This window comes from Mustela nivalis (genome assembly GCF_964662115.1).
Source record: "Mustela nivalis genome assembly, chromosome: 5".
Classification (NCBI taxonomy): Eukaryota; Metazoa; Chordata; class Mammalia; order Carnivora; family Mustelidae; genus Mustela; species Mustela nivalis.
In genome coordinates, this window is record NC_139024.1 from 156,755,915 (window position 1) to 156,769,993 (window position 14,079).

General features: G+C 43.4%; 1 protein-coding gene across 9 annotated transcripts in view; it reads left to right on the forward strand.

The window, feature by feature from the left end:
- LOC309865359 (uncharacterized protein) overlaps positions 1–13,254 on the forward strand; it is a 24,573-nt gene extending 11,319 nt beyond the window's left edge. For 3 of the 9 annotated variants that reach the window (XM_082731626.1, XM_082731627.1, XM_082731630.1), the window contains 5 exons: positions 3,670–4,530; positions 4,647–4,738; positions 5,625–5,778; positions 6,387–6,484; positions 11,818–13,254. In XM_082731626.1, the coding sequence (XP_082587752.1) occupies positions 3,728–4,530; positions 4,647–4,674 (831 nt within the window). In that variant the 5' untranslated portion in view covers positions 3,670–3,727 and the 3' untranslated portion in view covers positions 4,675–4,738; positions 5,625–5,778; positions 6,387–6,484; positions 11,818–13,254. Of the gene's footprint in view, positions 1–3,669; positions 4,534–4,641; positions 4,739–5,624; positions 5,779–6,386; positions 6,485–11,817 lie in introns of all 9 variants that reach the window. The other 6 variants (XM_082731633.1, XM_082731634.1, XM_082731629.1 and 3 more) reach the window with 5 other exon arrangements.
- The last annotated feature ends 825 nt before the right edge of the window (positions 13,255–14,079 follow it).

The following is a 14,079-nucleotide window of genomic DNA, read 5'->3' on the forward strand; positions in this document are numbered from 1 at the left end:
AGCCAAAGGCAGATGCTTAATCCACTGAGCCACCCAAGCACCCCAAGGCCACATGCATATCTTTGGACAAATGTCTGTTCATGTCTTCTGTCCAATTTTTTTTTTTAAAGATTTTATTTATTTATTTGACAGAAATCACAAGTAGGCAGAGAGGCAGGCAGAGAGAGAGAGAGAGGAGGAAGCAGGCTCCCTGCTGAGCAGAGAGCCCGATGTGGGACTCGATCCCAGGACCCTGAGATCATGACCTGAGCCGAAGGCAGCGGCTTAACCACTGAGCCACCCAGGCGCCCCTCTTCTGTCCAATTTTTAATTGGATTATTTTGTTGCTGTTGTGTAAGTTCTCTAAAGATTGTGGTTACTAGCTGTTTATCTGATACAGCATTTGCAAATATATTCTCCTATTCCATAGCTTGCCTTTTAGCTTTGTAGATTGCTTCCTTTGCTGTGCAGAAGCTTTTTGTTGTGATGTAGTCCCAATAGTTCATTTTTGCTTTTGTTTCCCTTGCCTCAGGAGACATATCAAGTAAGAAGTTGTTACCGCCAATGTCAAAGAAGTTACTGCCTGTGTTCTCCTGTAGGCTTTTGACGGTTTTCTATCTCACATTTAGGGCTTTCGTCCACTTTGAATTTATTTTTGTGTGCAGTGTAAGAAAGTGGTCCAGTTTCATTCTTTTGCATGTGGCTATCCAATTTTCCCAACATCATTTGTTGAAGAGATTGTCTTTTTCCCACTGGATATTCTTTCCTGCTGTGTCAAAGATTAGTTGTCCATATAGGTATGGGTCCATTTCTGGGTTTTCTGTTCTGTTTCATTGACTGTGTGTCTATTTTCTTGATGACTACAGCTCTGTGATATAACTTGAAGCCTGGAATTGTGACGCCTCCCGCTTTGCTTTGCTTTTCAAGATTGCTTTTAATGTTGGGGGTCTTTTGTGCTCCCATACAAACTTAAGAATAGTTTGTTCTATTTCTGTGGAAATGCTGTTGGTTTTTTGATAGGGATTGCATTAAATGTGTAGATTGGGGGCGCCTGGGTGGCTCAGTGGGTTAAGCCTCTGTCTTCGGCTCAGGTCATGATCCCAGGGTTCTGGGATCGAGCCCCATATCGGGCTCTCTGCTCAGCAGGGAGCCTGCTTCCCCCCATCCCACCCCCTTGCCTGTCTCCCTGCCTACTTGTGAGCTCTCTCTGTCAAATAAATAGATACTTTAAAAAAAAAAAGTGTAGATTGCTTTGGGCAGTATAGACGTGTGTTGTTTTTTTTTTTTTTAAAGATTTTATTTATTTGACAGAAAGAGCCAGAGAACACAAGCTGGGGGTGGGGTGGCAGGGCGGGTAGGTAATGGCAGAGGGATAGTGAGAAGCAGGCTGCCCTCCAAACAGGGAGCCCGATGTGGGGCTCAGTTCCAGGCCCCTGGTATCATGACCTGAGCCAGAGGCAGATGCTTAACCGACTGAGCTACCCAGGCACCCCTGTAGTCTAGACATTTTACAATATTTGTTCTTCTAATCTATGGACAGGGAATATCTTTCCATTTCTTTGTGTTGCATAGACAATTTTTTAAAAAGATTTTATTTATTTATTTGACAGAGAGAAAGAGAGAGGGAGACAGCAAGCACAAACAGGAGGAGCTGCAGGCAGGGGAGAAGCAGTTTCCCTGTAGAGCAAGGAGCCTGATAGGGGGCTGAATCCCAGGACTCTGGGATCATGACCTGAGCCAAAGGCAGATACTAGTGACTGGACCCAGGTGCCCCATAGACAAATATATTTTAAATTTAATTTAATTTTTTTCATTGTTCCAAGATTCATTGTTTATGCACCACACCCAGTGCTCCATGCAATCCGTGCCCTCCTTAATACCCACCACCAGGCTCACCCATCCCCCACTCCCCTCCCCTCCAAAACCCTTGGTTTGTTTCTCAGAGTCCGCAGTCTCTTGTAGTTCATTTCCACTCTGATTTCCCCTAGTTCACTTATCCTTTCCTTCTCCTAATGTCCTCCGTGTTATTCCTTATGCATAAACAAATTTTTTGAAGTTTATTTTTATTTTTTTAAAGATTTTACTTATTTGAGAGAGATAGAAAGAGAGAGCACAAGCAGGGGGCAGAGGGAGAAGCAGACTCCCCGCTGGGCAGGGACCTGATGCAGGACTCAATCCTGGGACCCTGAGATCATGACCCAACCCAAAGGCAGATGCTTAACCCACTTAGCCACTCAGGTGCCCCTTAAGGTTATTTATTTATTTTAAGTAATCTCTACACTCAACATGACCCCAAGATCAAGTCTCATGCTCTTGTGACTGAGCCAACCAGGCTCCCGGCATAGACAGGTTTTAAATAAAATTTTAAGAATAGTTTCTGGATACTCTAGACATTTTAGACTTACAGAAAGATTGTGAAGATAGTACAGAGAGTTCCTATATACACCACACTCAGTTTCCCCTATTATTAATGACTTACATTAATAATAGGGGAAATATTGAACCATTGTTGATTATTATTAAAATCCATACTTTATTCACATTTTAGTCATTTTTTACCTACTGTCCTTTTTCTGTTCCAGGATCCCATGTAGGATCTATTTTATTTCTAATTGTCACATCTCACATCTCCTCAGGCTCTTCTTGGGTGTGACAGTTTCTCAGACTTGACTTGTCTTTGAGGATCTTGACAGTTTTGAGGAGTCCACTTTTTTTGTAGAATGCCACTCATTTGGGGTTTGACTGGTGTTTCTCATTATTTTACTGATGTTAGAGGTTTGAGAGAGGACGACCCCAAAGATGAAGTGCCATTCTCATCATATCAAGGGTATCTGCTGTCCACTTACTACTGTTGAGACGTAAAACAATTTGTAAAATGGAAAGGAGCAAAGAGGATATAGTATGTGTAATTTGAGTTTGCGGCAAAACTTCTACTAAGTTTGGAGACAGAATTGGGTTTGGTCCCAGGGGATAAGAGAATGGTGACAATCCACCAGGCTTCCGCACCTTGGTCTGAGCTGTCAAGATGGAAAGGGCTGAAGGAGCGCCATTCTGGGGAGAGATGAGGGGTCTGTTCTGTCACAATTCCATGGGAGACGGAGCGTCCCTGGTGCCAGGTGCTGTCCCAGCAGCAGCAGCCACAGCAGTGGCGTAGCAAGAGGCAGAGCTGCTTTTACCCCGTGTTTCTCTTACAGCCCAAATCCCGTGGACTTCGTGAATGGTAAAAACACAGCTGTCAGTGATGGTACTGTCACTTTCCCAGACTTACTATCAGTTGAATTTCTGCTTCTTTTGCCTTCTCTGTTTGAATACTTCTTCATCTGCTCTACTGTCCACAAATCTCTTCAATTCCTGTCCTGTGTCCCAATTTAGTTAAATATGATAGAAAGTCTCTGTAAGTGGGAACTATGTATTATTTTTATATTCACTTATATTCCAGATTCTGTGCTTTAGGTACCTTTATAAAGGATAGAATTTAAATAGGTGTTTGAGTCAGATGTTCATTCTGTTAGTTTTGTGATATGTTACGACGTACAGACTAAATAAAACATCTGACCTGACTGTAATACAAGTGGTGTGTCCTGGATTTATCAAACATGTTTGAGAGTTCTAGGTAAGTCTGTATCCTGTCTTACTGCTTTAGCAGCAGGGAATAAATACAATTTGAAAGTTTGTTTGTTATTATTTCAGGAATCAAGGCCAGTAGTATGAATAAGGGGGCAATTCTGAAGGGAAGATTTTTGTAAGAATGGACCCACACCAGCAGATCGCCAGCATATATAATAGGGATACATTACGGATTCCCGAGTATGAAAAAACTTCCCAGTGTACGAACCAGGTACAAAAGCATGAGGATAGGCTCACAGAAGGAAGACGGCACACATGTAGTGAATGTGGAAAGAAGTTTGCTCAGAGCTCAGGCCTTGTTCGACATCGGAGAATCCACACTGGAGAGAAACCCTATGAGTGTGATCACTGCGGAAAAGCTTTCAGTGTGCGCTCAACCCTCACAGTGCATGAAAGAACCCACACTGGCGAGAAGCCCTATACTTGTAACGAGTGCAGGAAAGGCTTCAGCGTGAGGGCACACCTGATCATCCACCAGAGAATCCACAATGGGGAGAAACCTTATGAGTGTAATGAGTGCGGCAAAGCCTTTAGTGTGAGCTCAGATCTTATCAAGCATCAGAGAATCCACTCTGGTGAAAAGCCCTATGAGTGTGTCGAGTGTGGGAAAGCCTTCAGCGTGAGCTCAGCCCTCATCAAACATCAGAGAATCCACACAGGAGAAAAGCCGTATGAGTGTAAGGAGTGTGGGAAGGCCTTCTACGTGAACTCCGCCCTTATCAATCATCAGAGGATTCACTCTGGAGAAAAGCCCTATGAGTGTGGAGAATGCAGGAAAGCCTTCAGCCAAATCTCCACCCTCATCCATCACCAGAGAATCCACACTGGAGAGAAGCCGTATGAGTGTGAGGAGTGTGGGAAAGCCTTCCGTGGGAGTTCTAATCTTACTAAACACCAGAAAATACATGCCAAAGGAAAGTGTCCACAGTGATTTATATGGTGAAGATATTCCAAAGGCCTTTTTTTTTTTTTAAATCAGAAGTTAACACCAAAAGAAGGATATGGTAAAAATTTAATTGATATTTGGTCCCTCAGAATATTGGAGAAGTGAGAAGTCAGTGGAAATAACTCCAGAATGGTAACTAAAGTTCTAAAATCACATCTACTTCTGAGATTGCCACTTTGCAATAAGGTAAAGCCATTTAAACATATACCATAATGTAGTTTACTTCGGCTTAGTAAGAGCAGACGTCAGTAATTCAACCACTGTCTTTGTTTTTCTCATGTACAAGCCTTTGTTATTGTTGCTACTGGTATCATGGGTAAAACTGATTAAGTTTTGAAATTGGAAGTTGTGTTGATTGGTGAGACAGGAACCACATATTCTCGTTGTATCTGGAAATACTAACCAATTGATTTTCCTTCCTTTGCCTTGGATGTATCTCTGTTCTCAGGAGTAATTAGATAGGTGTGTTAGCAACTTCCTCGGCAGAAGATAAGACTGCCTCTTTTTAGGTAGGAATCCAGTCGATAATTCTTCAGGGTCATTCTTTCTTCACCAACGAAGTCCCAGGCCTTTCGACTTACTGATCCGATAAGCCCCCTAAACTTGACAGAGCTTCCTGAACCAAAACAAACAAAACAAAAACAAAAAGCTTCTAGAAGCATCAGGTGCTCCACACCCTTATATTTGGTGTTTCTCAGAGTACGGTATGGCATCTGCAGATTCAGGAGGTGTGAGGATGGACAGACTTGGGAACTGTTGTTGAGCCGAGTTGGCATTGGTTGTAGGATGACTTTCAAGGGTCTGTTTGAGTGACTCCTTGAAGCTTGATACCTGCTAACAACGCGGAGTATGGTGGACTCGAGAAGTGGTAGGAAGTGATTTCTAACTCCTGGGTAACAGGCCTGAAATTCTTTTGATCCTTGAAGCTAAATCACGTGTGGTTGAAGATGAACACCAAATTAATAGAAGTTGCAGGTTGCTTTGGTCCACAGTGTAGACAGGCAGAAGGAAACATTCTCTGGGAAGGTGAAATGGTGTTCACTCCTCAGAGTAGGATGACTGTGCTGTACAGGAATGCGCAGTTTCCAGAATTTCTCATCGGCGCTTCTGACCAGTCAGCCCATAGACACACTGGGTTCCATGAAGCTTTGTACCAGCTTGTGCCGCCAAGCACTGAAGTCCGAGATGCATATGGAAAAGCATGTCACGGAGTCTCCGATACTGAGGTAGTGCTTACCCCTCTGCTCAGGTAGCTGTAGGCATGGACACGGGGGCTGAACACAGAGAAGGTCGTGGTTATGGTGCTATGGTGCTCAAACTGAGGAGACAGGACCTCACCTGGGGCATGGGGCACACAAGAGGGAGTAAGGTACTTACTTAGAGGCAGAAATTGAGGGCCTCGGCAAAACCCTAGGAAATTGTCTTTGCTATGCTGGATTGAGAGTGTGAATTCCTCTGCCCTTCTTCTTGCTGCCTTTTTTTTTTTTAAAGATTTTATTTATTTATTTATTTATTTATTTATTTATTTGAGAGAGAGGCAGTAAGAGAGAATATGAGAGGCGAGAAGGTCAGAGGGAGAAGCAGACTCCCCATGGAGCTGGAAGCCCGATGCGGGACTCGATCCCGGGACTCCAGAACCGTGACCTGAGCCAAAGGCGGTTGCTCAACCAACTGAGCCACCCAGGCGCCCTTCTTGCTGCCTTTTGACAGTTGAAGGAGACTGGTTGCTCCTTGCTGTGCTCTAGAGAGAGTTCCCTGCCACCCTATTTCTGTATTGTTATCCGTGTTTTTAGTGTTTACCTCTTTGGCCCCAGCTGTCTTGGTTTGTCCCTAGGATGGAGCTTTGCAGGCAGACTCTTCTTCTGGGATCAGCACTGAAGAGATGCCGTATCCCATCCCAAACCAGCACAGCTGAATCCCAAGCACTAAGTGGTGAGTATTCTGAAGACTTTGAAGGGGCAGACATTCTGAAGGGGGGAAAAAATTGTTTTACTGACGAGCATAGTGTTAGGAGATCAGGATTCATGTAACATGGTTACTTCTTATGAGCTCAAATTAAGGTATTAATGAGGTATTAATGATCATCTCTTGTGGGCTGGGCCTTTTGCCAGGCACTAGGAATACAAAGATAAATGAAGAAAGCTCCCTACCCTCCTGGGGCTTAAAGTCTGATTGGGGACAGGGAGAAGAGAGTGGATGAAAACAGCAATTGCAGTGATAAAGCCACTAGGTTTGTACAAAGGGCTTGGCACTGAAGATGTAGCAGCCACTTGTGGAAGGGCTGGTAAGGTCTCAGAGAAGGAAGAAATGTTGGAGGAAGAGTGAGTTCTTCAGCCACAGGAAAAGGGATGAAGGAAGGTATACTGGGAATCACATCCTAAAAGGTATGTGTCTGGGGGTGCCTGAGTGGCTCAGTCCGTTGAGCATCTGCCTTCAGCTCAGGTCGTGATCCTGGGGCCCTGGGACCAAGTTCCCCGCGTCGGTCTCCCTGATCAACAGGGAGCCTGCTTCTCCCTCTCCCTCTGCTCCTCCCCCACTCATGTGCTCTCTCTCTCTCTCTCTCAAATAAATAAATATAATCTTAAAAAAAAAGAAAAAGTATGTGTCTGGGAGAAATGAGGGAGGTTTTCCCTGGTTATAGGGAAATAGTGACAGATCACACTGGAGACAGCTGGGGGCCAGACCATGAGATTCCTTGTTATGTATGCTTGAAAGTGTGAAACAGCCTCTCTGGGCTAGTGTTGAAATATAGTGAGAAGTGCATTTTACCTTGTAACTCGGCCGTTGTTGAGAGAGAGCCCTCATTGGGCCTCTCGCACTCCTGCATGTCCTGCTCTACCCGGGCCACACTCTGATGCAGGCCACTTGTTTGTGTTGTTTATGCCCCTGAAAGTCTTGGGAGATGAGGTCCCATCTCTTGGACACAGAATAGACAAGCTCACTGTGTGCCTGTTGGTTGTTTGGGGTTCTTTATGGAAAGTTCATGTATAGATTACTGCACATGTTGTAGGGATTATTTACATATTGTTAATATGAGTCCCTTTCACAGAAAATGCAAATACCCTATCCAACTCTATGGCTTGCCTTTCAGTTTTCTTAATAATCATGCCTTTTGATGAGCATTAGTTTCTTAAATTAAGAATAGTCCCATTTACCTATCTTTTTCTTTGTGTCTTTTTGTTTGGTATGTCTTTTGAAGAATTCTTTTCTCTGCCTTGAGTTCATGAGGTTAATCTATATTTATGCCTTTTTTTTAAAGATTTTATTTTATTTATTTGACAGAGAGAGATCACAAGTAGGCAGAAAGTCAGGCAGAGAGAGGGGGAAGCAGGCTCCCCGCCGAGCAGAGAGCCCGATGCGGGGCCTGATCCCAGGACCCCGAGATCATGACCCGAGCCGAAGGCAGAGGCTTAACCCACTAAGCTACCCAGTACCCCTACTCTTTAAAAGTCTTACAGTTTGGGGGCACCTGGGTGGCTCAGCCAAATAAGCGCCTGCCTTTGCCTTAGGTCATGATCTCAGGGTCCTGGGATGTGCTCCCTGGTCAGTGGGGAGTCTGCTTCTTCCTCTGCCCCTCCCCCCAACTTGTGCTCTCTCTCTTGCTCTCTTCCCCTCAAATAAATAAAATCTTTTTTTTTTAAAAGTCATACAGGGCGCCAGGATGGCTCAGTGGGTTAAGCCTCTGCCTTTGGCTCAGGTCATGATCTCAGGGTCCTGGGTCCGAGGCCCACATCAGGCTCTCTGCTCAGCAGGGAGATGCTTCCCCCTCTCTTTCTGTCTGCTTGTGATCTCTCTCTCTGTGTCAAATAAATAAATAAAATTTTTTTAGAAAGCCATACAGTTTTGCCTTTCCATTTATATCTTTAATCCATTTAAAATTGATTTTTAAAAATTTTAATCACATTGTATTTAACATACAGTGTTATATTTGTTCCAGGTATAAAGCATAGTGATTCAGCTGAAATTGATTTTATGTATGAATGAGGTAGTTAAATTTTATTCTTTTCCCATGTGACTATCCGGTTTATCTTGCATCACTTATAGGAAAGACTGTCTTTTCCCCATTGTTGTACAGTGCTCATTTGTCATCTATCAATAGTCTGTATACACAGAGATCTGTTTCTGGTTCTCTGTTATGTTCCATTGGTTTATTTGCCTTTCCTTGCATGAGTACCACTTTTTCCTAATTACTGTACCTTTACATTATGCTTAGGTATTCGGTGGAACCAATCATCTTACCTGAGGAGTCTGGCTCCATTTCTGTGTGTGATTTTTTTAGACCTCATTATAGGCGATTAGAAATGCTTTGCTCCTCTTAGGGGTAAGCCACCGTCTCATGCTAGACTCAGAGGCACAGCTCGTGCATGCAGTCTGAGTTGCACGCAAGGATTCAAGACTGCCTGGACAGTGGTGCTTTGAGGCATCTCTGTCCTGTTAGCCCAGGCAGCTCCATCAGGCCCGTCCCTGGGGCCTTGCCCAAGCAGCTCTGCCAAGACTCCCTTCTTGGGGTAGAAGGAACTTGAAGACACTTTCCCAGCTCTAACTCAGTACTCAGTACTTTTTCAATCCCAGCCTTTCCCCCTCTTCTTCTCCTGGCCACCAGATCCATAAAATGACTGGACCCTTTTGTTTAGTGCTCTCTTGGCAATCACAGGTCCCACACATGTGCTGATCCACCTGACCTTCACCTAGCACTGTTGGTGGGTAGATGGGAACACTGCAGCCACCGGCACTTTCTCTTGTCGAACATCTTGCTGACGCAAGTGTATACGCGATGAAAGGCTTAGCTGTTACGTTCCTGTTTGCCTGTGTTAACGGACCACGGCCACACCTGGTGGCTGGCACGCTGAAGGGCTGTGAGATTGTACAAGTTGGCTTGGCCTACTTACGACCAACTAGATTTGTTTTATGTAACCAACACCGCCTCCCTCCCCTGCCCTGCTCTGCTACTGCCCCAAATCTCGGTTACTTACAGTACGAAACTTACTCTTGTTTATGTTACGCGTCAGCTGTGGGTCAGTGGCAGCTCCGCGATACATTCTCTCCACTTCAGGATCCAGGCTTGAGGATGAAAAGAAAAGCAATAGTAGGGCCACACAACGGCTTCTACAGCATATACTCAGGAGGAGGGTATGTGGTTTCCACTTAGAGTTCATTAGCCAAAGCGGGTCAGATGACCAGCCTTCTTAACTATATGGTGGGGAGAAACTGCTTACAAAGATGGCAATGAGTAACTAAGAAGAAATTAATGTAATTCACCTGGAGATAGGATATCCACCATGATGGCCAATATTTATGGAATGCTATCTATGCCAGGGCTTTTTCTGAGTGCCTTATGTATATTTTTTCCTCAACAAAAAACAATGATATGAGATACATACTACTATACTCCCGTTTTACAGCTGAAGAAATTGAGGAACAGAGACATTAAAAAACTTGGTCATTCAGCTAGGAAATGATAAAACCAGGAATTGAAACCAGAAGTCTAACCTGACAATCTGTTCTCTTAACAGCTAACTATAATATGAGCTTTAATATGAAGGTGTTTATGTATCCCAGTGGCCTCTAAGAGCCAGTGTAGTACACTGGTAAAATCTTTAAAGTGAGATCCAAGAGCCCCATGAGATCCAGGAGCTCTTGGTTTCAACCTGTTTTCAGCCTCTGAGTAACTCTATTAGACGAGACTCATACCACCTAGCTGGGCCTCAGTGTCTGCATCCTTAAAAATAAAGGAGACAGGCCAAATATTCTCCAATACTCCTTGCAGCTTTGAGACTTTTATAATCTCTCCAGAGAGAGAGTAAAATGCTTCGTAGATGTGATGGCCCCTTTAATCTGTTTTACATGTTATGTTCACAGGAGATCTTGAATAAATATGTCTCCTTCGCAGTACTTTCCTCCTATTCTACTTCTCCTGCATTACACAAGTGATGTACTCCTAGTAGTAGCTTCTGTTTATTGAGACCTAGTCTGTGCCAGATGCTTTTTCAAGTTCCTTAGATTAATTATTTCATTTAAAAATACAGATGCCAGGGCGCCTGGGTGGCTCAGTGGGTTAAAGCCTTTGCCTTCGACTCAGGTCATGATCCCAGGGTTCTGGGATCGAGCCCCACATCGGGCTCTCTGCTCAGCAGGGAGCCTGCTTCCTCCTCTCTCTCTCTGTGCCTGCTTCTCAGCCTACTTGTAATCTCTGTCTATCAAATAAATAAATAAAATCTTTAAAAAAAAAATACAGATACAGTTGGACGCCTGGGTGGCTCAGTTGGTTAAGCAACGGCCTCCAGATCATCATCCTGGAGTCCCGGGATCAAGTCCCGCATCAGGCTCCCAGCTCCACAGGGAGTCTGCTTCTCCCTCTGATCTTCTCCCCTCTCATGCTCTCTCTCACTGTCTCTCTCTCTCAAATAAATAAATAAAATCTTTTAAAAAAATACAGATGCTGGGGTGCCTAGGTGGCTCAGTTGTTGGTTGTCTGCCTTCAGCTCAGATCATAATCCCAGGGTCCTGGGATCGAGCCCCACATCTGGCTCCCTGCTCAGCGGGAGGCCTGCTTCTCCCTCTCCCACTCCCCCTGTTTGTGTTCACTCTCTCGCTGTGTCTCTCTCTGTCAAGTAAATAAAATCTTTTTTAAAAAAATGCAGATGCTACAGAAAAGAAGAAAAGCTGAAGAAAATGTTCTAAACATCCATTTTTGAGAGCTTTTAAAACATGGAAAAAAGGACTTCTAACCTCCAGCACTGTGAGAGAATAACTATCTTTTGTTGGAAGCCCAAAACAAACAAACAAAACTCGGGAAAAGGAGCTCCTGGTGCCTCAGAGGAGCATGTGACCCTTGATCTTGGAGCCCCATCTTGGGTGTACAGATTACTTTTTTTTTTTTTAAGATTTTATTTATTTATTTGACAGACAGAGATCACAAGTAGGCAGAGAGAGAAGGAAGCAGGCTCCCTGCTGAGCAGAGAGCCAGATGCAGGGCTCTATCCCAGGACTCTGGGATTATGACCTGAGCCGAAGGCAGAGGCTTTAACCCACTGACTTTAAAAAATAAAACACACACAGGAAAATAACCCAAAGGAAAAAGAAGAAAATACTTAAGAGCAGAAATTAATGAAAAAGCAAGTATATATCCTTACTTAGAACTTCCACATATAAAAAGCCATGTTTTAGGTGATTTCTCTCTGTAGGCTACTCTCATTTGTTATGTTTGACTTCTTTCTGCCTCTAGGGGAAAAGATGCTAATTTCATGATCAACCTGTTCTTTCAGATGGTGACTCCTGGCTGTAAACAAGGTTCCATTTCAAAGCAGAGTTTTGCAGAAGTTCTTCATCAAGTGAGGGAGGAGCCTCTTTGAAGAATCACAGCTTATATTGCTTCAAGCCAAGCAGAGACTCTCTCTGAAAAAGAGACCTAAAGCACTTGGGAGAACTTGCCCTGAAGTTCACTTCTGTCCCTGCTCTGGGAGTGGGAAATTCTCCCTTCACCTTGCGCACAGTTTCATCGTGTAATAAACTAATAAGAGAAGCAGCTGCTCCGTAAAATGAGTGATCTCAAATGTCTTTCCCTAATAGTACAAACCCTGGAACACCAGCAGTCTGCATGCAAGCACCAGTGTATCCAGATCTGAGGAGACCCTACAAGTCATCACAGTCTGGAAGGACCTTCAGTGTAAAGCCAAATCCCATTTCCCTACACAACAGAGAAGCCATCCCAGAGAAGAGTCCCAGCGGGGTAAAGAGTGTGGCAAACACCTCACGTACTGGACTGGTCTTGTCAGATGCCAGAGAACTGTTGGGAACACCTTCAGTTTGTAAACGTTCCATGTGAGCTCAAGTCTCATTAAATATAAGTTGACTTTGGACAGGAGCGAGTAGGGAGGTCTTCATTTGGAAAGAGTGCTTGTTACCACAAAACCCATAAATATAAAAATGTGGGAAGGCCTTCACTAAAAGCAGTCTTCTGTATTGGTAACCAGAGCAAAATCCTGATGTACGACTGCTCTGGGGACACTTTAGCATTAGCTCAATTCTTAAAGTGTATCAAAGATGCCACACAGAGAAAAGTTCTGTGAGTGTAAGTGATACGGAAAAGCCTTCATAGTTCGGATCTTACCAAACACTGGTCTGCATTAGAGAGGAGCCTTATGTGTGGGACAAGTGTGGGAAAACCTTTCAATGAACTTGTCTCTTACCAGACATCAGAGAATACAAAACAAATACAAACGTCAATTATGAAATAATGTGGTAAAGGCCCAGGATTTTTTAAAACATAAAACATCACCATTAAGAAAAAACCCAACTGGGGCACCTGGCTGGCTCAGTTGGAAGAGCGTTTGACTCTTGATCTCAGGGTTGTGAGTTCAAGTCCCACATTGGGTGTAGAGATCACTAAAAAAAAAAAAAAGAGAGAGAGAGAATTGACCCAATTGCATCAGTCACTTTAGCAGTATTTTATGGAATTGAAGACAAGTGTTATAAGAGACTTTGTCAGGTCACTGCATGGGCAAAGTTGAACTGATACAAATCTATGGCAGATCTCCATGGGTATTTAACTCTTTTTGGCACAGTTAGCTTTCATTTTCTGTAGTAAAGGTAGAGAATGGGGAGAAGTCTTTATAACTATTCATAATTTTTGGTGATTGAATCATTTATTACATTTTTTAGTTTGGAATTCATGATGCTGATTAAAATAGTTTTTCTACGAGTGATTTTGACATTGATTCCTCTGATGCAACAAGTATACCATTTCTACCATACTTACCCCGTTTTTTTTTTTATAGTGTTGATAGATCTGGGAAATGCTGCAAATACCTGTGGTTAGGTAAATCATTTCACAGAATTTTCTGTCCCTTTGGGAAGAGAAAAATAGAAGTGTCGGTGGGCCATGTGAACTTGTGATTTGCTAAACGACATATTTACCTTATTTGCTTTTATGTGTCTGATATGTTGAATAGTGACTGATAGAAGGCTTGGAACGGATTCTCATTGGAGGACTGCTTCAAGGCTTCTGTGTGTGGGTTGTTATCAAGTCAGCCTGAAGAGGGAGCTCTAATAGTTTGTCCCAGGATGTGCCCCCTTCTCAGGCCTGGTCCACAAATAAGCTTGGGTACTCACTGTGGATTTGTTATGAACTCAGTTCGTGGTGCATCATAATCATTGGTCTGTGTGTGGCCTTACTTTTGTTTTTATACATTTTACTTTTATCTCTACCCCCATCCCAATCTCCTGCAGGCACACTTACTTTAAAAACTGGTGTGTTCTATCTCATTTTATGCCATTCTGCTTTTTGAAATCACTTAATTATGAATCCATTAATATATGTAGGTCCAATCCTTTAACTGCTTAGTGCTTACTTAGTCATTTGTTCATCCTTTTAATGAAAGCTATTTAGGGTTTTAACCAACTTTTGCTTTGAACACCTTTTGGGAGTATTTTTCTGGGGAACATAGGAGCGAAATTGCTGGGCCACAGGTTATGCACAGTGTAAATCTCACTAGCATGTAATGGTTCCTGTTCCTTATGAACTAAGG